At 39.1% G+C, this 24,812-nt stretch overlaps 1 protein-coding gene across 4 annotated transcripts in view; it reads left to right on the forward strand.

Moving 5' to 3' along the window:
• The window catches only part of EVC (EvC ciliary complex subunit 1), a 48,677-nt gene that overhangs the window by 18,537 nt on the left and 5,328 nt on the right, over positions 1 to 24,812 (forward strand). For 2 of the 4 annotated variants that reach the window (XM_015624540.3, XM_015624542.3), the window contains exons 10-17: positions 1,057 to 1,205; positions 3,978 to 4,076; positions 12,366 to 12,578; positions 19,797 to 19,906; positions 20,500 to 20,710; positions 22,826 to 23,032; positions 23,270 to 23,414; positions 24,299 to 24,404. In XM_015624540.3, coding sequence (XP_015480026.2) covers positions 1,057 to 1,205; positions 3,978 to 4,076; positions 12,366 to 12,578; positions 19,797 to 19,906; positions 20,500 to 20,710; positions 22,826 to 23,032; positions 23,270 to 23,414; positions 24,299 to 24,404 — 1,240 coding nt within the window. The remainder of the gene's footprint in view (positions 1 to 1,056; positions 1,206 to 3,977; positions 4,077 to 12,365; positions 12,579 to 19,796; positions 19,907 to 20,499; positions 20,711 to 22,825; positions 23,033 to 23,269; positions 23,415 to 24,298; positions 24,405 to 24,812) is intronic. The other 2 variants (XM_015624541.3, XM_015624543.3) reach the window with 2 other exon arrangements.

Below are 24,812 nucleotides of genomic sequence, written 5' to 3' on the forward strand. Positions count from 1 at the left end.
CAATAGTGTTAAAAAGTAGAACACTGCTACGTTTATTTGAGTGATATTTTCATAACAAGCTTTCCTGTACTTATGGTGCATTTTCAAGTGTTCTGTCAGTGCATCATCAGCCTGTGGATAAGCACAATAAATTAGCATGGAGAATAAATAAGGTTCTTGGTGCTGCAGTACTGTGTTCCTTTTAGAGTACTTTTTTTGTTTCTCTACAAAGTAATTTCTCGTAAAGTTAAAGCAGCTTGATGTAGTGGCAGAACAGCAGCCATGGGTAACTAACTGTTCTTTTGCATTCCCCTTTAGCTGCTTGTGTCAGGAGTGAAGTACTGCTCTTGAGCAGGGCAGCTGGATGAAATGAGTAAAATTCTTCTTATGTGGACAGGCAATGAGACATGAAGTGTCAGAACATTTAAAGCACCGATTGCATTCAGCGGCCCAGGATGCAGATAGACTCATGAATTTCTATATCACTTGGAGCTACAGGGGGAATGAAGGAGGGAGGAATTTAGTCCCAAATAGTTCACATTACTAGCACAAAATTGGAGGGACCTTGACAACTTTTACTGCAGGTTCTTGGATGAGTCACTTTAGAAGTCTGGTATGTATGGCTGCGTGCCAGTTCAAGCTAATCTGAACTAGCAGTGCTTTAGACCTTTTCTCCCCACCATATGTTACTGTCCCTGTCCTTGCAGCAACATTTGTATAACTGCAATTAGGTAATGAGCCACTTACCGACCTTCCTGAAGCAAGAGGGGGAAGTTTGGGGAATCTGTTTCTTGAACTAACATGCTGCCTTTGTATAAACAACAGCACCAGTGAGAGGGAGGGTGCAGGACGGTAGCAGTCCATAAACCCAATAGCTTTAAGTGCCATGTAACAGTCTAGAAGTTCACATCTAAAAAGGCCATCAAGGTAAGAAGCAAATTTCAAATCCTGCATGGTGATTACTTGTCTATTTCACTCACTAACAGATTTCTGTGAGCTTATGTTGTGTGACAGTAGCAGATGCTGCTTTCTCCCCGTGGAGTTGTGGTGCCTAATTGTTTGTGGTTTATGTTCCAGAATGCATGCAACAAAGTAAAGACCTGATCTTGAAACGGCTGGAGCACCGTGCAAAGAAGAAGGAAGAGTTCAGACGTAGACAGGAAGCTGAACAAGAGAGTCTCCTTAACAAAACTTTTCTTACTGAAGATGTTCATAATTTTCTCAAGGTGAACAAGCAAAAGCTTATTTTCCCTGTTCCATTAGTTTTTAAAAGGTCAAATGTATTTCAGATTTCTCCCAGTTCCATAAAATTGGGAATTTTGTGTCTTCATGAGAATCATGTGCAGTAGCACAGGTAGACAGGGTCACAATCCCTGTTGCCATGGCTTTTCCTGCAGTTGGTGTTGTTGCATTGGAACAGAATGCCAATGGGGTTAATGCAAAATTGCATGTTTTGTAGAAAGCATCTTTTATTAGATACTGTGTGATTGCTTCAAGACAGGAAATATCTGGAGGAAAGTGTCCAGCCTACATTACAGAAGAAACAGTCACTTTCTATGAGTGGGGTTACTGAGGCTCAAAAGGCTTAACAAATTTCAGAGAAATAGAGGAAAAACTAATTATGATCTCTGGCAGGATGCCTTAGAGAAGGTTTGCAATTGATAATTTAATATGGTATACAATGGCCACTGTAATGTTTTCATGGTCATATTTTCTATAGAGATTTGTTATTATTGTTCCAAATGAATGTATAAAATCAGAGTTCTTAACAGGAAATGCTGAGAGCTGCAAAATTCAAGTAACTGCTGAGAACTGCAAACCCAAGTTATTAAGAATTAAAAAAAAATAATTCTCAATTTTTGTCAGAAGAAATAATTTAAGGTGAAAGTGGTTACATTCAGTGGCATTAAAATATATTGATGAAATCTAACAACATAGATAAAACTATGAGAAGACCCAGATTCCAGCTGTAGCAAACTGCCAAAATTTATTGATCTTAACACTGCAACTTTACACCATGGGGCCATATTCTTTAATTATATTGTATGAATTGGATAATGCAGTTACTGTTTCTGTATGCACACCTGCCTGGTAACACCTCACTTAAAAACAAGTATAGCACTTCATACATCTTTGGCTTTTCATAACTTGAGACAAATAATTTTGTCACACATTTTTGTAGCCAGTGTGCACTTGTGAATGTATTTTCCTTTTACACATCATTGGACACTCTTGGACACATCCTAGACTCATTGAACAAACCTTAAAATTTTTGCATTTAGACCCCTTCCCTAGAAAGGTAGAGCCACACAGGTTTGTGTAAGAGATGCTCTATTCTGTACACCTTATGAGCAGATCATTAGTCTAGAGTTTAACTAATCCTACTCAACAGCTTTCTGACAGGCTGAGCAGGGAGACACAACTTGCACTTCGTGCTGCAGGACAGAACACAGCTGAGGTTTAGGATTATGGAATGTCTGTGTACAAATTATGAAAGTCAGAAATGTTAGCCTTTCTGCTGCACAGTGGGAGAGTCTTTTGTCCCAGAACAGATGGGGTCTTAAGTGCAGAAACTCTTCGAAGAACAAGAAAAATCTGTACCTGCAGCTCCCATGGTTTGACTTTAATAGTCCAGTAATTATTTTGTGAGAACAATCCCCTTGGCACTGAGGATCTATTTTAAGTTTGTTACATTATTTCACAGCCAGCCCAAGTATAAAGGAATTGATTCCAAAGCCTCACCACGAGCCCAGAGCTGTACCCATCAAAAACACTTCTATTCTCTGCCTTTCCCCCTTCACCTCATCAAGGGGTTTATACCACTGTGGTAGCAGCCTTGCAGTAACTGAGCTTTCTGTTGAATTTTAAGTGATTGCCAATTATGATGGTGGATTTTGCAATAAACTTAATTCACATCAGATTGTCCTGAACACAAGTAGGGTGGTAATGATTGAGTAGCTGCAGATCTGATTTTTTTATAAGACAGAATGAGATATATAGTAAAGGTTAGAGTTTCTGTATCATTCTTTCTCCTTTATCAATGTTTCCATGTTGGAAAAGGAGAATTTTAATTTTGTCTTTTACAGGCAAAGAATACAGGAATGATGAATGAAGAACACAAACCATAAAGTGTCAGTTACAGTAATCCAGTCTGGCTCTGCCTACCCACAGTGAACATAAAAGTTATAGCAGTTAATTTGTCAAATTCTGTCATAAAGTATGACTCCATAAGATGTGTGAACTTTCAAGTCTACCTGTACAAGAGAGATGAAATGTTTATGGACACTTTGGTACTCTTTAGAAGAGCTCTATTGACATATCTAATGAAGAAAGCCATGTTTACCATGGGAGTGAAAGGGAGCACTTGGCAGATTAAATTAAAATATGGAATATTTATGTATAACACTGTTCATTAGTCTGTAGATTGAGGTAGTCTTTGTCTGTGAAATATAACCTTCCATGAACCTGCCAACACATCCACAGTCACAGTCCTCACTTGGAGAAAAAAATTGCATTCCTTTTAAGACTGTGACCAAGGACAAGTCAGGACCACATCACAGATCAGCCTTTTAGGAAACACCATAGAGCATGGTGACCAACCCCTGTCCAAAAGCCCTGTACAGTGTGATACAGCTGAAACTCAGTCGTCTCATCATGATGTCAGATGGCTCTTCTGCACCTCATAGTAATGGCTATGATGTAGTGATATTCATACACTGGAAAGCAGGTTTCAAATCAGATCATTTCACATGTTTTGTAGTACTATGTACATATTATTTAACCTCATATTCCCAAGGCTAAGGAATTTTATACTCAAGACTGGATAAGCTCAAATTAAGGTGGTAAGGCAAGTTTAATTTCCCTCTGAGTCATGGTTCCAGGTAAATAATTACTGTTGTAGTGATACAAGGGAAGAGCATCAAGGAAGCAAAGGGAAGGCTCACAAGAAACTTTTAAGATCTTTTCAGCTCTTTACCTACCTACCATGTTTGTTTTAGGCTTACCATGAGCTGATGGAGAAACACTGGCAAGCACAGTGGGATCTGGAGGAGGAGGATGACTGTGAGAGCGCAGAGGCTGTCGCCGATCTGTACAAGGTGCCACTTCTAGTGATAAATGTCATTTGCTACATTAATTTTGAAGTTCACCTAATACCACTACAGTGTCAGGCCTTGGGGAAGATTGGGGAATTGCAGGAAGAACCACCTCCAGGAATCACAGCTCCAGAAAGCTAGGCTGACAAAGCAGAAGATGAAGGCAGGACAGTCTTCCATATCAGCTTGCCTTTTCCATTATCTTCCCAAAATACTATGTTTCCTAACCTCATATTAGTCAGAAAATGCCTGCATGGTCTGCCCAGGTGGCTGACAAGGTTGCAGTAATTTTGAGATCATACAATGTCTGTCATTACTATCAGGAGGAAGATTTAATTTCTGTTTATATATATATGTGTGTGTATATATATATATATATATATATATATCTGTAATTATCTCTTCTGCACCATTGCTGGATGATACTATTCTAAGTGGACTTCACTACATCTTCAAATACAGTCTTTTCATTTATTTCTCACAGATAATTTTTTTTACTCTACTTAGTTCCCTGAAATAGGTTCACATCTTGGGTGTAAGTAATATTTTTACATTTATTTTTTATTATTGATTTGGAAAATTCTAGGTGCTTCATGTTTTTGCATCATCTTTAGTTATTTCCTGTCTATGCAAAAAAATATGATAACATGATCTATCTGGTGAAGCCCAGAACTGTAGTCAGTAGTGAACTTTAATTAGGCTGGAACTAATCACTTTCAGCTCAACAGGATCCTTGTCATGATTAATTATGGCCAAATTAGGATGTTGTAGAAACTTGTGGTCCCTATCACATAAGGATAATATACCCGTACGATCTTAATTAGCAGTTGTCCACATGCACTTTCTCAAATTCATTTGATAGAAACAATAAAGCCACTCTATTTAGAACAAATAATTTTTCCATGGTTTTATGTAATAGTGTGAGCAACAGACAATTTGGGAAAAATTACTACTTTGGAGAAAGGAAAGGTTTGCTTGGAAGGATGTGAATCGGAGTAGATTAAATGTGCAAAGCTATGTAATATAAGAGAAGTCAACATGTTTGCTGATGTTACTGTGCTCAGTACTTCATCCATAGTTGCTAACTTCTCCATCCCCTTTCTCAATTCATGTGAAGTCTTGAGACTGAACCAATTTTTTTTTTTATCCTACACAGTTCCACCTTATTTGTGAAATTATATTGCTCTCCTTTATTGTGTACTCTGCTTTAGTAACACTAAGACCAGACTGAAAATCCTATTTCTCTCAATACTAAGCTAAGTTTTCTTTCTCACTAAAGAAAAATTGGTTTGGGTAAATTAAATTTTTCTAGAATTGCCTGGTTGCCAGGAGAACTGCACAAACTTGAACTCTGCCAGCTCACCCATCTCTAGGCCATTATATTCCATATTACATCTGCTCTCCTATGACTAGATGCAAACACTGCTAGACATGAAAAACTTCAAGTACTGTGATCCAACTGGCATCTGTTAAATGAGGGTCCACAAATCTTAATTTCTACCTTTTTTTCTCTGATAGAACATTTTTACTGTGATACTTAATATAATGAACAATGCACTTTCTCCCCTTAACCCCAAATACAGCTTCTATGAACTGTTTTAGGAGAGGAGGCTGCTTTTGAATATACCTTGTAAGCTAGAAAGAAGAGATAATGCAAATGAGCATAGCCCTGCTGAAGGTAAATGAAGCTGTTCTGACTTCTACAGATGAGGACAGTGCAGTGGTTTTCCGTAACCAGGGCCATAAAAACAAAAGTAGACTTGCTGTTAAAGGAAGGAGGTGCACATCACAAGCACAATGCCTTTGCTTCTCCCCCTGCTCCAGCACACATCCAGAGCAGAAGTGCAGCATGTACAAGCACAGATCTTTCCCTGGGCAGCAGAACTTCACCTCTTCATTTAGTTGCTCCAGGTTTGTCATAGGAAGAAGCTGCTGCTACTAATGGGGCAGGCAAGGTAGCAGTGGGAAGATGACAGGGATTTGAGATCTTCCACAGTGCAGTTGTGTGACTGCAGATCAAGTAGACTTAAACAAGCAGGCATTAACCAGCTGGGTACCAGCAAGCCTCACATGGCAGCAGTCATCTCTGTACTACAACACCTATGTTTTGACTGTAGTCCTTTGTAGAACCACCTAGTTTGGGCACTTCTGTAAGCACTGCAGAGCTTGATGTTGTCGTTCCGGAAGATCTGCGCTCTCTGAAGCTTAACTGATAGTCACTTGCCTTGCAAGTGAAGAAGCTGAAACATGGTCTCAATGAAAAAGGTGATACTAAAATATAAGGAAGAGGTCACCATGTGACTGAACAGGGAACCAGTGAGTATTCTGGGGACAGAAGAAAAGGTGTCACTAACCTGTAAGTGCCACTCCCTTGTGCAAGATCTTTAGCTTGTTCTCCCTCTTCTTTTAAGCCTTTATCAAATTTCTATGCCTTTTCCATTTTTTAATTTTATGCCTTTTAAACAGATCAAGATAGATTTATATAACCCTCTAGCGCTAGGGAAGGCTGTGCTGCTATAGTAAATGTAAGAATTATCCAAATTGTTGAATAAATATGTAAAAATACAATGATCTGGAAGCTGACTGTGTTTGCATAGAACAGTTGAGTAGTTTTGTTTCGTGTATGCATGAATAAATCAATTAAAATGTTTTAACGAAGGTCAATGGAATCTGTCGATGCCTGAAGTGAATGAATGAGCTATATTTGGAGGATAGTGTAGGACTTTTCAGCCACACTAGTGGATTAAAATAGTGTGCAGTAGGTGAATAGTCTGTGTCTAGACACAGACTCCACAACTAATTTTTGAAATGTGTGTAGAAGAATGGGGGAAAATTATTTTGATTATCACAATATATCATAACTGAAGGGAAAATTGTGCAAAACTAATTGAATGGATCAGCCTAATATTTTCATGAGCAGGGTCTGCAGAGTTATCCTGTATACAAAGGATTTTTTGTTGTTTTTACCATAATTTTCTATTACATGGCAGCAATAACACACCACCCACCCCACTGGCTGCCCCAATGTATCCAGTTCTGTTTCTCTAATAATGGCTACTTCAAGTCTGTCTCAAGTTTTAACATTTCAGATAGTCACCAACCAATCTTTTCCCTCTTTTTTTTTTTTTGGCTGTTGTGTGAACTACCTATGTATTTCAGTAGGGAAAGGAGAAGTGAAGAGGTTGGCGGATAATAGTTCATTATTAAGAAAAAACACATGCAGATTGCACAAAGGAAATCAACAACTAGAAATTACACAGTATGTGGTAAGATAGGTCTTTTTCTTCTGCCTTTATTTCAAAACCATGAAAACACAATTTATTATCATTTATAATTCCCCTTTGCTGATAGCAGTTCACCAGAATGTTATTTCATTTGGCTTGACATGGGAATGAAATGCACGAGAATTTAGTCTAAAAGCTATGAAGTCATGAGTGTTATCAATGGGCAAGGCAGTAGACATTTATTTTATGAATGGGTAGACACAAATGTGAGTTTGAGGAAAAGTAATTGATTTTTTCCTTTGTTAATAAAAAGAAAAATATTTTTGACAAGAGGTACAGATTCTCAGAGATTTAATCTTTCATTACTTTCCTTATTTAATTTTGTTAAATTACATTTTGTTAAACCTAAGGTTAGGTTAGTTTAGGTTATATATAGGTTAGGATATGGTTAGGGATGCTAGACTGCATTTTTGGGTACCAAGAGCTGGCATCTTTTTTAGGGTAATCACTGAAGTTCGTCTCAGGTAAAAATCCCTATCAAGAGACCTCCACCTCAAAGGTTCACTTTTGAAATTTTTGCCCCGTGTCTTACCCCAAAAATACAGTATCATCTGATAGATTAAATCTGTGAACTCAGACCATGGGAGCCCATTCTATTTCTGGGTTTGGGCACTATTGGATTTGTTTTGGTCGCTGCAGTTAAATCTGATACAAGATATCTGATAGGGGCAGCCTTCATTCTAAAGTTTTCCTCTTGCCTTACTGTGTAAGAAGATGTATTTTACCATTATGCAGATTCACAATTGGCTAATAGTTAGATCTCATAAAGGGCATAACCTTATCCACAAAGGCATATTTCTATAAAAGGAGTGCCAAAAGAGAAGATTGAAACTGCCTCTTGAATAAATCAAAGACCAGTGAGGGGGCAAGGCTGACATTTCAATAAACCTCCATTTTAAATGTGTGGAAATTGAGCAGTGGGGCTTATTTATTGACCTGTGCTAAGGATGACTTCAATGTCACTGTGCTTTATTGATGTTAGGATGCTTAAAAGCAGGTAGGGTTTACATTTCCCAATTGACTTTCCAGAATTCTTCACGTGGAAGAGAGAAGTACATGCAATCAATTTTCCCCCATTTCGAGTGAGTGTATCTTCTGAGTATATGTGAAATATCTTCTAGTGGCCAGTGGTGTGTGTGTGTCCAGTGTCCCAGAATTTTTGATGTATTTATGGGATGTATGATCTGAGTATTTAATCCCTGTCCTTCGTAAGATGCAATATGGGTTGGGAGATGAATCTCTTGCCTCCTAACCAAGTGTCCTAGCCACTGAGCTTCTGGAGGTACATGGAACAGGGTTATACAGCTTTGATCAGATACTTCAATTCCTTTAATAAAATGTTCTATCACAAGTTAACAAATAGCTGTGCAGTTGCCTCTTTGAGATAATATATACTTTTCAGTGGCAGGCATGTAAAATAAAGTACAATCAGCCTTTCTAAATAATTTTTTCTGATTCACAATTTCACTATTCACTCATCTATATGTAGGAACCTTTTAATCATTTAGATTTAAGGGGGAGAATTAATATTGTTTTTTAAGTGGAATCTGATAAGCTATGTATTTCCCCTGGTTTTTGACAAAATTACATATTTACTGCCTTGTTTAAAATTCAGATGCACTCAGCATTTTAATCTAAGCCCATTTTATTTCCATGTATATCCCATGGTATTTCTTTATGCTTGATGTATTTCACTAGGGATTTTTTCAAAAGCTTTGAGATTGACTGCCAGGTACTACAAACAGGTTCATTCAATACAGCAATCAGCTATTCTACTAATGGAATCAATTTGAATGAATTTCATTAAGTCAAAACTCTGAAAACAAGAGATGGCGTATCAGGAAGCTTGTAAAAAATATTTGTAGATGCTCTAGTCCAAAAATAAGACCCTGGAAGCAGTACTGATTTTCCTTTTCTTTCCTGTGGAAAATAACTTTTATGATATATGGTCTGCTCACAGACTTTATTGCAGTTTGAAATCAAGTACATTCCTTAGAGTACAAATAGTTTTGAATTACTTAGCTATCTTGAGTTGCTGGGTAGAGTTCAATCACATCTGCAATCTTTCCTAAATGTAGACTTAGTATTTCCCCTCCCAAATTTTAAAAGGCCATTCTCCCACATGTTTTGAAGTGCATTAAACAGCATGACCACTGTGTTGTCCCTGTGGTATGGCCTCTGGGTACAGCATACTCTCCTCTTGGGTCTGCCTTGCAAGGGCTGCCTGGGCTCTGATATCCATGTGATCATCACATTAATGAGGTGATACAGATAAGTAATTTTGTAGGAACAGGACCTAATCACATTTTTCTTCAGTGACTGTCCCATGTTTTGGGTAGTGCCAAAAGCGTACAGTATAATTTGAATGTGCAGGGGGTACAGAGAGAACAAAATGACGGTGACAACAGGGAACAAAATTTTTGTTGTGTGCAAAGTATTTCATAGCAAATAATAACAGAGATCTGTGAGCATGCCAGGGAAATGCTATCAGTTCCACAGCAAAATGTGTTCAAAAGGGATTTAGCTGCCACTGTTTAAGAATAGAATTCCTTAACACCCTGCCTGAGATCTTTTGATCTACTGCAGTAGAAATGCCATGGACTCCTCTAGACTCCTTCTGAGCTATTTCAGACATAATAGAAATTCTTATATCACTGAACACCCAGTAAAGGCAGGAGAATTAACATGTCCTGAAAGGCTGGTAAAGCTCAGAGGAGAGATGGTTTACAGAGATAGAGCCATTATTCTTTAAATGTTGTATGGGATATGCAGATTAGAAATGCAGTATCTTTGAGGTTATGATAAATCTGAGAACTTGGAGCCTTGCTTTTTAAAATAACAGCAGAAGAGAGAATTCAAACAAACCATTTGGCATTGCTTTTGCCAAGCTAAGCCAGGCCCACAACTACACAGATGATTAGAATAGTATAAATCATGCCTCTTGTTGTAACAGGAACTTGTAACTCTAATAATTAAGAAGTAGGTATGTAACTCTAATAATCCCTCAGCGAGTGTAGCAAATGTTCACTTAATGATACTGTCATGTCTAAATTGTGAACAATCATTAGAAATGGGAAAAGTATTATCAGAAGTTAGGTATTATGTTGGGTCTTTGGCTACTAATTCTCATACTTATGGCCAATACTCATTTTCAAAAAGTTCTTGTCCAATTTGCAAGAATTGAAATTAAAGAAAGCCCTGGGAGCTCGATTCTGAAAATCCTTCTTTAAACAGGTAAGAGAGTGGAAAGGACTGAGACAGCTCATCACAAAGATGTAGTGAACATGTTTTGTAGTGTTGTGCCTCAATTTTATCCAGAAGAAGAGGTTACTGCAGGGAGCTGTTAAGCTATTTATTGTTTGTGAAACAGTTAATTAATACGGTGATTAGCATCCTAGAGGGATCATAGGAAGAAAATAATAATTTAGTACTCAGTGCACAGCTTGTATATTTTACAATAAATGAGAAATACTAAAATATTTTTCAGAAATCAATCAGGTCAAAGGATATTAATAAACCTAATCACAGAACAGATAAAGGTATTGTGGAAACATTACATGAACCCCATTCATTCTGGGTATGTATCATTCTGGGGCCACAAAACCATATTTCACATTCAACCTAAGTTCTGGTCTTCATTTCTGTGTTCTTGTCCTTGCACTTGAATATTCTCTTTTGGTTTTTGCGGAGTTTTATTATTGTTTTTTAGTATTTTGTATTTTATAATTCAATATCTAGCAGTTCAAATGGGCTTTTACACCACAGTACATTATAGCAGTGTATTTCTCCAGCAAAAAAAAAAAATTCCACTAGAACTTTTGTTGTCTGTGATAAATATCCCTGTGTTTCTATTGAGAGGTACTAGGTTTTGATCATCTAAGAAATTGTAATTAAACCTGTATTTAGGCAGCACCTAGAAGAACTGACTTGTTCTTTTAACAGGAATTCTTAAACGAGTTTTAAAAATATCAGTATTCTAAATAAAATGAAGAAATATATGTGTTTTCAAGAGGGTTAACACTAGTTGCAATGAAAGCAAGCCCAGCTAGGCAGTAAAGCTTTTTGGGCTGGTAGTATCATGCAGAGCTCACCCAAAAATAGCTCATCATCCTGCAGGAATACTGCAGTGTCCGTGTGACTTTCCAGTGTGGTTTTGCTCCCTTTTCGGCTGAGAAAGCTACCTGTCCCCACTCCTTCTCCCCAGGAATTATGTCAAATTGCACTAAGTTTGCCAGCACAGCTCCTATCACCACTGTGTATTTGACAGTGAAACTAGAACAGAGTTTTTTGCTTGAGTGCCATCTGACTAAATCACCTCAATGCTTCCTGTGAGTGAAACAGCCTTAGCAATTAAAAACTGTTCATATGGGACTAGTTTGCTTAAAATCACCAGAAGATGTTTGTTTTCCTAGGCTTGAAACTATTCTGCATCAGAATGAATTTGAATAATTCTGTTCTTCAGGCATTGAAGAGTATCATATTTTGAAGTACCAACAACTGACATGACTAATGTCACTTTTGTCTAGCTAAAAGCCATAGCATCTCTTTTAACTCTTCCCTCTTCCTTCATTCATCTCATATCAGCACCTGAGAAAATGTGCCTGTGAGGTGTTGTGCTACACTGGATTGTTTCCACAGCAACTTTCAAAAGGGTAGTTTTTATAACACATTACCATAGCCAGTAAAATAAGATACTTTTTTCTACTGCAGTCACATGTGAGCAACAGTTAGGGCACAGGGTTTCACATGCTCTTGCCAATGTTGCATTTTAAATGCCTTGTGTAGCTTGAACCAAAACATTTAAGTTGTTCCATCCACAAAACCTGGTCTTTTTAACTCAAGCCTTAGTGGCACTGGATTTTAGCTCCAGGATTTGGTCAGCAGCCCAGTGTATTCACATGGTTCCCTCACTGGCATCTATTATGGAATATGCATGGAAAGAGCTCCAAAGGGCTGGGGGCTCACTTTGTCACCTGTTTCTCTCTGTCCCTCTCTGTCCCTCTGTTAGGAGCTGTACTCTAAGGCTTCCCATGCTTTAGCAGAGTTGGTGACAGAGCTGTTCCTTCAGACCCTGCCTGTGGTGACCAGTCTCTCTGTAAGAGAATGTGAGCTTCTGAAGGAGGAATGGCAGGAGAATTTGGTCCCTCAGCTGGAGAAATGGGAGAACCACCGCCAGAGACGCTGGAAGCTTTTCCAGGAACAGCTGTTGCAAGAAAAAGAAGTAAGATCCATGTTGTATTTTGAGATCTCAGTGTCTGAAAAATGGGATACAGAAAAAAATTACCAAGCTACTTATCTGTGGGGAGTGTTTAGTGTATAAATATACAGCCTGGTCCAGAAACAGCTCTAGCCTGAGGAGGAGCGGTTTTACCTGCAGCATGGAGTGAATATGTATGCTGTGCATGTAGGCTTGCATAGAGGAGTCAGAGAGTAATTACTGAACATCTGTCCACAGTGTTTGACAGCTTTGTCAGCACATAAACACTTTCAGGAGAGGCTGCTCTCTGATGTCCTCAACTCTTGGCATCTACAGAAACAGTTCAAAAAATCCTTCATCAGGTCTGTTTGGAGAGGGTACAAAAAAATACAGTTTACAGGCAAGGAAGCCTTGCTATGATAAATATCTCTTACTAATTTTTATGCATTTACACTAATAACTGGAAACATATGATACGTACTTTTATAAACTTACTCTACTCTGTGAAGGTGAAAAAACAGGGAATCCAGCTTTCCTGCTCAGTGTGTGCCCACCATAGGGGGCATTGACACCAGAGGAAAGAATAAGAGTAAATGCTGAGACAGGTGTCTTTAGCATCAGACTGGGGCTCAAATATACCTTCAGTTTATTCATGCACTGCTATGTCTCTGTCAACACTGCTTCTAACACAGCTTACTCAAAGAAAGACCTTTTCTATTCAAAGGTGTGTCCTTTCCTAAATGTTGAGTGTGTGCTGCAATGTAGAGAGTAATTGGAGCTTCTTAAATAAAAGGTTGGCAGATTTCTTTAACACTGGCAGAATCATATTTTCCCTTGCCCTCATTCTCTGAAGTGCCTAGACAATCCAATACTCTGTTATTGAAGTACTGAGCACGTCCCTAATTATTGCAAACTGCATTAAGGTGTTCAATTTTTTTACCCACTCATATTTAGGATTCTGCTGTAAAACACCGTGATTCAGGATACTGTGGGTTTCCTATTAAATCTGGTAAAGTTCTTTGCTAACCAGTGGATTTAGAACACCCTTGGAAATACAAAAGTAAAATACTTCATTGAAAATTCCGAGACATTTCCTTTTTTTTCCTTCTATATTTTCCTTAATCTGGAGTTATGCAACATGCACCTCCCTGATCTTTTTATATTTCCTTCATTGTAACTGACCTGTTTTGAAAAACAATTCTGTTTTTCTGTTTGTTGCCGCAGGGCTATCTAGCAAACTAAACTAAACTGTGCTTGGGACCAACCACCACTGCCAGTGGGTCTGCTCATGTGCTTAGTTATATTTGTACTTCCCAGGACTGTTGGCTGGCATTTCGTGTTTGATTTTGGCATATCTGTACCTTCGGTGATTAATGAAACCATGTCTGACCTCATTTTTACCTTTTAATTATTTTTCTCCTTTTAATCAAGGATTAGGTTGAATACCTGACTTGTCAAGTTTAAACCTTCCTGTTCATTTTCACATTCATCCAGTATGCACAAATTTCCTGTCCTTATATGTGCATGGCCTGGAGGATGTCTCGTAGTACACAGAGCCCTAAGCAATGTGGTGATATTCACTGTCATAAAAAACCACAGGGAAACAGGAGGTTCTGGTGTGCAATTTATGAAAAATGTCATGTCAGAGTGCACATTAGGGCACCTGTGGCCTTCCCACTGTCCCATTGAGCCTCAGCCATTGTTCAGGGCTGGAGAGGATGCATTTAACAAGTAAGAGACTCACCAAAGACCAGGAACATCTCAAGTCTGTCGTTTTCATCCAAAAATGCTGTTTGTACATTCCTCCTGCTATCATTGGGCACACTGTTGAGTGGAGAAAGCATATACCCTGGGATTTTTTCTCAAAGGATTTAGAGGATTAGTTCATCTCCAGCACTCAGCTGCTAGATAATAGGTCTTTGGGCAGCACTGTGTGATGGATTCATTATATGTGAATTCAGGTGTTTTGGTCATGCTCAAGCATAGGTTATTTAAATTAGAAAATTGACTTTCCATCACTTTGTGTACCCTAGCATGAATAATGTAAAGCAGATGACTTCCTAGCTGGAAAAAAAAAAAAAATAAAAAAACCAAAAGGTTTTCTGACATCATTAACAGTAATTACTGAGGTATAGAGCTATAGAGGAATTAACTTAGCAATGACAGTGCTCTCCCACTGGTCTCTGACTCACCAACACTGCAGCCAGGCTTTATTCAATACAAAAATTTCCTGAGTGGCAGACAGAGCTGTCCTAAGGACAACTGATTCTGCAAGATAAATTCCAGGAAGAGATAAGAGTTTCATTTAGTGAGAAGTTCATATTATGATTCCTCAAGACAATATTCTGTGCAGGACCCTAAGTACCTTCTTTAACTTAATGCTTGTGGCTTTTTGGAAAGAATTTGAACTGGGAAAAAATCTGCTTTATCTCCAAAGAGAGCATGCTGGGAGATAGCTGTTCTACCAAAGAAATGCTGGTAAATTTTCATGAGTCTGAAAAATATCACAACCCATTATATTAGGTTCAAATGCAAAGTGCATCTCTTGTCCCTTTCCTACTATAACACAGCAGCATGAACATTTAAACAATAAGCTGACACTTGCGTCCTTACAAAAAGGAGCACTTGGTTCCCACATTAAGAAGAAGAGATATTGGACACTTGTGCCAGGTGATTATGTCATTTGAGAGAACCCATAGGTGTTAGAGTTCTGGGTCTGACAAAAGATCCATAAATCAAGAGTCATGTTGACTGGCCTTTTAAACTGTCAGGCATTTTGCAGCAGGAGATATGTCCTTCATTTCCCTCTTGATAAATGTGCTATGCTGAGTTACACAGTCACCTGCTTTACAGGCTTGGGAAGTTTTAACAAAAGAAGACTTTTCACCAGGGTATTTATGTGTGCTTTTCAAAGTGGCTCTAAAAGACACTTTTCCCTTTACTTTTTTTAGATGATCTTTCCTAGCATTTATACGTGTCTGGAATATGATGTCCTTGGGGTGAAAAGAATCACTTTTACAACTGATAAGAAAAAAAAACAGTTTCATATATAGCTGTGCCTTGTAGGATTGAGGATATGAGTGAGGTAAATTGGAATACATGACTAATGAAAATAAATGTAGAGCATTTTCCCACACAGTCCCTAACTCATGATTTCTGTAGAGAGCAGTTTCAGGGAGCAGCCTCCTGCACCAGGATGAGACTCACTTGGCAGTCAGTGTGCATCGCACCCCATCTACAGGCAGAGACAGAGAAATCACTTTCCTTTATTGCCAGAGAGTAATACTTAGCTTCAGAAGATCCTGTAATGGTCTTGTAACCAAGAAGCAAAATATTTGGAAGCCTACAGAAAAGAAATGGGATGAGATTTCCATCCATTCCCACATCATTGCTTGACACCCAGAAAGCTGAACTGGCACCTGCTTACTAGCTTTGAGATGGTGTGCATTTTACAACTTTCTCTGGTTTTTTTTTTCATAGCTATTGGAATAACAGTTCAAGAAGCCAGATGTTCCTTAGAGCTTTACTCCCCTATTTACCATACTTCTGTCACTGGTTTTACTGGTTGAATACAGGAATCAGAGAGCCTGAGCTCTGTTGCAGCTGCTAAGTCTGTGCAGCAGCATGAGTGTGTCCCCTCCATACGACCTATCTTTGAGCAAAGTAAGTCTATTCCCAAGAACAAGAAAGCTTGGAGATGTGTGTGGTGACTTGACCCAACACTGGAGTATTGGTGCAAGCACAGAGCCTGACCTTGCCACCTGGCCTGAAGAAGTAGTTGTCTCTGTTTTGCTGGTTTTCAGCCACATGCCAGCAGCCTCAACATTCCCAGAGAATCTTTGCTGTCACATTTCTGCCTCTCTGTGTGAGGTCTTCATGTATTTTGGAGGTGAAAAATACCCAGCTCTGCTAGCTCATCCCAGTGAGCTGCCTAGGTGATGTTTCCAGTTAAACTTACAATATCCTGTTTATTCCAGCTGATCGTTTCTATCTTGATCATCTTCCTAATGGCCTTTTTGAGACAAAACACTGGTTTAGTATTTGGTCTAATTCTCAATCTTCCTTATTTATTGTCTCATCATAAATGTTTAATAATTCCTCCTCTTGTTCTCTTACTACTTACCCAGCTGAGGCACTTTTACTGTTCAGTTTAATAACTGTGTGCTGGAGGAATTTCTGCTGTATTCTCAGTTTCCCATTGGTCTCAGGGAGGTGCAGAGACATTTTATAAATTCTGTATACAGGTTACCTCAAATGCACTCTTAATGGGAAAGGTGACTCATTCTTTAGAAGGAACTCTTCACTACTACAGAACTAGGCTGTTTCTTCATAAACAGAAGTAAATAACAACTACCAGAAGCACTTTGTAGTCATTGTTATCACTGACAGTGATAGGATATATTTTTGGATATGATATACTGATAGCAAGTGAGGTGCTATATTTTGGGTTCTTGGCTGCAATATTGTATCATTTACCATTCCAATTGTAATTCAGATACCATCTCCTGTGTTCTGTCTCTTGGTGATATATATTCTCATGTTTGACTTGCCCTTCAAGAGCAACTTCTTAGTAAATAATCAGGTCTCCAAAAATGATGGAAAACCACATCTGAACTACAGCCAATCTCTCACTGGAAATAAAATTACTTCCAGAAAGTAAAAGGTCGTTTTCAGGCTTTTTTTTATCTGCTGAAAGAGACATTAAAGTACACAGTGTGATGGATCTACAAGGCATGTGCAGAGAGGTGTGAAATACTAGGAGCTATATCCACAGAGCTGCTAAAGGGAAATGCTGATAACAATTATTACTTCAAGCAAGTCTTTGCCATCTGTCATGATGATACCTGGAGACCTGATAGACCTTAATTTGATGCTTGCAGCATGCAATCAGGGAAGACACTGTGCTCAGCTGTGCTCTGTGATTATCAGACTCACCTAGACTCAGATCAGTTGAGATCTGGCTACACAGGTACGTCTGAGACTCTTGCTGAGAGCAGCCTAGTGGGTCTCCAGTGCCATGCAGTCTTTTGGGCTGTGCTTCTCATGCTCAGCTGCACTCTTCCCATCTGTCACTTGTTGACTGCCTGCCCATCCTTGTCAGGCATCCTGCTCAGGAACATGTGTTTTGGTAAGGTTTTCTACATGGAGTGAGGTCAGTTAGAAGTGTCACTGTGAATTGTACATTGAAGGCACTAGCCATGAAAGAAATACATTTTTATTTTGAAGCTGAAGATGACAAAGTTTCTGATGTTCTCTGCACATCCCAGGGGAGTTCATTCTGTGTTCACAGAGAAAGCATCTCTCCTGCTTCCCAATGAAAAAACACATATCCAGCAGAGAGGCCCAGTATCACTCCTAATTTCTAACACTAACAATTGTGCAATTACACATTTGTGCTGGTTTTAGCACCATATGGAAACTAAACTACAAATGAGCCACTCCCCTTCCCCTGCCTGTTCCAGTAAGGCAGTGGCAAAAGCAGAGAGTATGGGTTGAGATAACGATTTACTGAAAGCAAAAGCCATGGAGTAAGAAATGCACTATAACAACAGCAATATTAATAGCAAGGGTACACAAAAAGAGAAGGTGCTTTACCCAGCAAAAAAGGAGTTCACCACTGGGAAGAAACAAACAGATGGCAGATGCTCCCTGTAGGTCGTGTCCCCTCGGCTTCCCAGACAAAGGTAATATGGAGACCATTCCCACTCACTGCCCATGTGGCCATCAGGAACAAAGGCAGGATGGTAAAGAAACTCCCATGGCTAACATTTCCCACATCCCCCAGCCTGAAACAATGAAAGCCAGTGACAAAGAAATCCCCTGAGCCAGGCTGCACCACTGCTTTGCTGTTCAGTTCTGCACAGGTGTCTGTGCCACTGTTTGTCCCTCTGCTGCGCTGGTCCTGCAGGTCGCTGCTGCATTTCCAACCATTCTGCCATCTCCTTGCAGCTCAGCTCAGCTGGCCCAGGCTCAGCTCAGCTGTTGTCAGTGGGGCTCCCCATTGTTGTCACTGTTGCCAGTGGGGTTTGATCCCACCAGTCCTTCCCTGTGGCAGCTTCTGCAGGGGCTCTCTTGGTCCAGTCCTGCTGAGGTTTGCTGCCGCTGTCCTTTCAGCACCATGTGTGTTCTGGAGAAAATGGGATGGGGAACAGGGGTGCTGATGGGAGCTGGACTGCAGGGGCTGGTGCTGACACCCTGCTGGAGAGGGAGAGGCAAAATGGTGCCCACTTCTGAGGGGTGTGCTCATTTTCACCCCAAAACCACCCCCAAATTTATGATGTGGGTAGTATAAAATAATAACTTGGATGTGCCCACACCACACTCGGCTTCACCCCCTCCTGCATCCAGGACAACGTCTAACACTTTGCTGGACATGCTGATATAGTGAAACCTACCTGTTTGCCATAATTGAAAATTTAGTCCCTCGTGTTCTGAATGACACTGGAACACAAAGTGAAACTGTCAGACACCCTGGGTATTATATTTAATTTAGGGTTCTGGCTACATCAGCAGGTAGCCTGCTTTTATTCAGCTGTCAGTAGCCTAAAATATACTCTTCATCTTACAGTGAGAGCTGGAGCCTTGCAAATATTTCAGCTTATGACTTACTCTTCCTTAAATATTGGCAACATACTAAACAAAATCCTAAGTCCATATCTCCAAAAGTTTACAATCTAATGGCAAATCCATCAAAATAAATTTAAAGATGAAATTCTTTGATCTAAATCTCACCATGAAGGAGCTGTAAACTTGCAGTACATATACTTACCTAATCATGTAATCTCCATTTCCAGCATATTCCAACATATTCCACTGTTTACTATGACAGAAGTGTGATGAAAGATGATGTCTTTATTTTGTTCAGTGAAAAGAAAAACTACTATTCGTGAAAATAAAGCAACAAATAAAAAGATTACTGCAACCTGCTGATCAGAGTCAATGCAGTATTTTGTGTCATATTGTTATCTTTTTTCTTGTTCTTCTGTTGTTGAAACTAAAACATTTGTAGGAGACAGCTCAGGGCTGATGCAAACCAGTGCAAAGCTCCTCTTTTCAGTGAGTTTTGCTTTAAGGTTTTGATAATTGAAAAAAATATTCCTTAACAGAATAATTTTAATTCAGCATGGATTTCTTTTTGAAAGCAAGGGATGATTTTTTAGCAAAATAAACCCTTGTTTCTTTATGCAGTGACTGGCTGAAATCAGAGTATCTTATATTTGTAATTATTTTTCCTGTTTTTAGCTCTGGATAACGGAATATGCTCTGTCTGCTGTGATGCAAAAGCACCTGTCTGAGAAACAAGAGAAGATAATTCAAGGTGTCGTAAGCAGACTAGGATGCCTCAGCGATGAGTAAGCACAGTTTCATCAGTCAGCACTGGAGTAAAACTTCACTGATAAAAACTTGTGTACCTTACATTGTGGAAAGCAGTGTTGAGGGACTATTAGCACCTTCTGACAGAGAGCCAATTGCTCTAGATTTTTGTCTGAGTATCAAAAGCAAATTAAAAAATATGGACATATGACTCCTGGAAATTAGAAAAAAGAAGTCTTATGTGATTTGTCCCTGGTGTGCTTTGTGAGTATCTGCTGTGTTTGTGAGTGGTTTCTAGTTTTGAACCAGCCTCTCTTGGCACTCCCTGTGTCACAATGGAGTTGCATTTTCTGCAAGATAAAATGTTAATTCCAGCAACATATAGATGGTTATTTAGCTATTTTATTTCTGTTTTCATTTTAATTTAACTTCAGTGTGACAGGACTAGAAGTGTAAGACAGCAGTACCCATTCTTTACACCTGAGCAGCTTTCCAAGGCATGCTTTGTACAAAAAGACATTGCACAGCATGAAGAATAACTTGTCACCTTTAAGCAATGACTTTGCTGAACATAGGTGTACCAAAGCAGCAAGCAGCTTCACTGATGGATTTTTAATGGTCCTTTTTACAGGTCTGTTAGCTATATATTGCAAAAGCACCGACTTCTGCTGTGTTCAGTAGTCAGAAGGTTAACCTTCCGAAGAGTTGGAATGGCAGCCCTGGCGCGCATGCGACTGTCCAGAAAGAAGAGCTCTCTTCAGGAGCTGAGAGAGCAGCATAACCTGCAGAAGGGATCCTCCCTGTGCCAAGATGAGGACCAGTGGCAGTTACAGAAGGCAGTGGTAGGTACAGTGTCCAGGTGGGTTGTCTCCAGGGGTCTTATATGCTGTGATATTTGGCATTAGAAGAAACCATGGCAGAAGTAAACCACAAAAAAAAATAAAAAAAATAATAATAATAATAAAAAAATAAATTTCAAGCTCCAAGGAGAAAGAAAAATGTTCTCTGTCAAAAATGTGCACATTGCTGGCATAGGAGGTCTCTGAGTGTGCCTGTTGTAGTTTGGGCAGACATTTTAAAATCCCTTATAATTCATCGAGTGTATTGCCATCTGTGATATGTGTTATCCTAGCAAGCTTATTTAGCAATTTATTGATATGAAAATACTAATGCAAAAAGGATGCCAACATGTATAAAGGACTTCTGCAAAGCTACTGCTTCAGGGTAAGAGAAGCTCCTACTAATTCTGCTGGGGATCATAATATGTACTTGAGAAGTTCTTACTGGAGCATTAGGAGAAATTCTTACTCCTACCACACCAAGCAAGTTCTTCTATAGCTGTCATAATTTTTCATTCTTTTTTTTCTCTCTCTCTGTCCATAAGAAGATCAGTATCTTGCTTTCCACTACTCCCTCTCACTTAGCTCCCATGGAGACACTGATTGATGCAATCACTGGATTCCCCAATGAAAATGAAATGTCCTCAGGTATTAGTGTTTCTTTGGCTTCTGTCCATTACAATCTCTTTCCAAGTCCAGCTAATACCCATGTCATAAGGAAATGCCTAAAAATACACATGTAAGATTCTTGCTGCTGAAAAAGTAGGACATAGGTGTGGAATGGGAAAAGTCAAGAGAGAAAAAACATGTTACAACCAACCTGCAAAACTAGAATCAATCTATAAGATAGAGTCCAGGAGGAGGTTAATTAGCAGACACTCAACCACAGTTTCAGACATACTGTGTTGTTTTACCCAAATTTAATTGGCTTGGGCCAGTTTTATACTGCTGGACGATGTCATGTCTATCCATTGATTTCCTATAGAATGTAAAATGACTAATGAATCTTAGCTTGGGCATAATCACATGACATTGGGCTTCTAAAAAAGATGAGAAGAGGTTTAATGACATCTCAACTTTCTCAAAACCCTCAAAAAATATGTTTTAGCTATAAATATAACATGTCAGAACAACCCATCATTAATATAAATATACGTACAAATGAATGTTCTTTTTCTACTTGCATTTCTTATTTCCAAGAAAGCATCAAATAGGTACTATCCCATCTCCCAGAATATTTTAATGTTATTTAGCCTTAACTGAGTATGTAAATGTAAGAAATACATCAGCAACAGAATAGAAGGCCCTCTGTGGCAGACTACTACACTTAAGGATGACAGAACAGGTCATGCTGGTAAGCAGATACTACAGTTCATTAAAGAGAGCTTGGATGAAAAGTGTGCACTTCTCATGCACAAAAATGGAGGCAAGGATGGTCCAAAGACCTCAAGGGACTTGAACTCTTTAGCCTAAAAAATAGGTGTCTTCTGGAATATCGTAGGTTTTAAAACTGGCATCAAATATGTGAGTAGAGAACCATTTTATACATGTTTCTAATGAAAGAAGAGAGCACCTAGCAGTGTTACCAGATGTCAGGTTCAAAATTAAGAAATACATGGAGAGGCTTTAGAACTCACCACCAGAGGATGTTGTACAAATGGTTTTCAAGTGTTATAACACACCTCTGTGACCTGTCCCAAGGGCCATTGGTACTCCCTTGGATATTGGTACTCCCAAGTACTAAGCCAAGTTTTTCTCAGGTAGACCACACAAACTGCAAGTTTTCCTGGTGCATAACTGCCTTGCTCCTGTGCAGTTTATCAAGGCATCCACAATTATCTCTTACTGGACTCAGGATATTTCACATACATGTGAATACATCACATTGAAGTGACTCATAGGACAGGATGCAGCTTTTACTGTACATGTCATGACAGAGGCTATAGTTCTGTTGCAAAGGCAAATGTGCTAAAAGACTGTACAAACCCCTCTGTAAATTGTATTATTATAATTACTAAAACTGTGACATTCTGAATGGGTGCAGGCCTTTCTTTCAAAGTGAAGCTGACTCCATTTGTTAACATAATTAAATGGCAGTGCTGTCTCACTGATTAACAGGAGTCCCACATTCGTGAAGAGGAAGAGAAGCTTGAGGAAGAAACACAAGAAACCAATTTAGAATTTCACCAGCAGCTAGTCACAGAAATCCAAGAAGCTCTTCAGTTTCTTCAGCAGCACATGGAGCAGGTGATTGGGCAGACACTGCTGCAGTACGCCCGGGGGGAAGCTGAAAGAAAGAGTTCTGATGATGGACAGGACTTCAAGGTATGGAAATGGTCAAAAGCAGTTTTCCAAACAAAACAGGGGCCACCTTGCACAGATGGAAGGCAATTTAATGTATTCATTAGCCTATGCCTGGAAGAATCAGCAGAAGACGTTAGGATCTGTGTTAAAACTGAGCATGTTTTGCAAAGTATTTACAAGCTAACACTTATGTAGCAGTACAGTATTTGCTACAGCAGCCATTGGAAAATTAATTGTGACTTGTAATGTGTGATATAGGAGAAACTGGTGGAATCTGCTGTTGAAAGTGTGTATGGGACCAGTAATAATATCAGTAGACTGGTGCAAAACTACTACCAGCAATTAGGAAAAATCACAGAAGGCTATGAAGGAAAAAAGCTCCAACATCTGAAATCCTTACAAGGTTTGTATGATACTGACAATGGTAAGACAATTCTACCTTCCAGTGACTGTGCTTAATGTAAGGCTAGAGGATTTTGCTTCTTCTGGCATCCCTTGGCCTAGGAAATCTGAATTTAGTCTGCCTGGCACAGCCACAGAAGCAAAGGTGGAGAGTACATCCGCTGGCACAGCCAGCCCAGCCCAGCCCAGAGTACACTCAGTAACTGCTCCCTGATGGTGCAGTTGGAAGGAAAGGTGCCTGTCAGCCTCTCTGAGTGCTCAGAAAAGGTTGGATGCTCCCCAGATGAAGGTTACATACCCTGATCTGTTATAAACCCATGCATTTCTCTCCTGTTTAGTTTAAAAGGAGTGGTACAAGGTCCTGTCAGATGTGCCCAAGCCTTGCTGCCAGGCAGGACTTCAGGGCCAAGAATCAGGAGCCTGGACAGCAAATAAGCACTCAGTCACTGAGTGTGAGCATATGTAAAAGTAACCAGAATAGTTTCCTGTCATTTGAGGGGACATCTTGTGAAGCTGGGCATTCCAGGAATAAGTCACCTCTGAGGGGAAGGTTTTCTTTATATTTCATTAGTTGTTTAGGTATTACAGTTCTTGCTTAAGGCATCAAGGTCTTTTTAGAAAATTGCTGCTTTGAATTCCATCAGTTTGCCTAGTGGGAGAAGTAGGTAAACAGGAATTCAGTGACATTCCTGTCTCAGCTAAATCATGCATAAAGTATTCTCTTTGCAGCAGATCACAGTGACAGAGTGTGTAAGAAGTTCTTGATATCCCTAAGGAGCAGTAAGTTTGGAAAGACTACCTAGAATCAGAATTAATTTTTGATGAAAGTTGTCACAACTCAGTTTTTAATTGTGAGCAAAAAATTTTTCATAAACATTATTTCAGCAGAAAGAGATGAAAGGATCAGACTGAAGAGTAAAGAGAAGGAGCTGGCATTGAAAGAAAAACACACCAAAGGCCTCCTGAATGTGTCATCCACGGTCCACCAAAGGTTAGACCAGGCAGCAGCACTGCTGTCTGTTTAAACTTTGTGAGTGATTGCAGATCTGCATAAATGTCTAGCTGAATAAATGTCTTGAGTTTGCATTTTATACTTGTCTTTGATAGAAAAGAAGTACCTATTGCCAAATGATGTCTGCCCTTTGATCTCAGAGAATTACTTTCTTATTAAATAAACTTTTTGATGGTCATTAGTTACAGATTGAAGAACTATATTTAGGCAGTTTGAAAAAAGAGAATGAAATACAATGCCAAAATATATGCCAGATTTTAAAAGAAATTTAACATAAATGGAGGATGGGAACCAATGCTGAGTGTAATTCATTACATTTCATCCTTTGTACTTTGAACTTCAAAAGTGTTTGTTAGTTTGCTGTGGAGAAAACATATACTGAAAAAC

This window comes from Parus major, chromosome 4 (genome assembly GCF_001522545.3).
Source record: "Parus major isolate Abel chromosome 4, Parus_major1.1, whole genome shotgun sequence".
In the NCBI taxonomy this organism is placed as follows: domain Eukaryota; kingdom Metazoa; phylum Chordata; class Aves; order Passeriformes; family Paridae; genus Parus; species Parus major.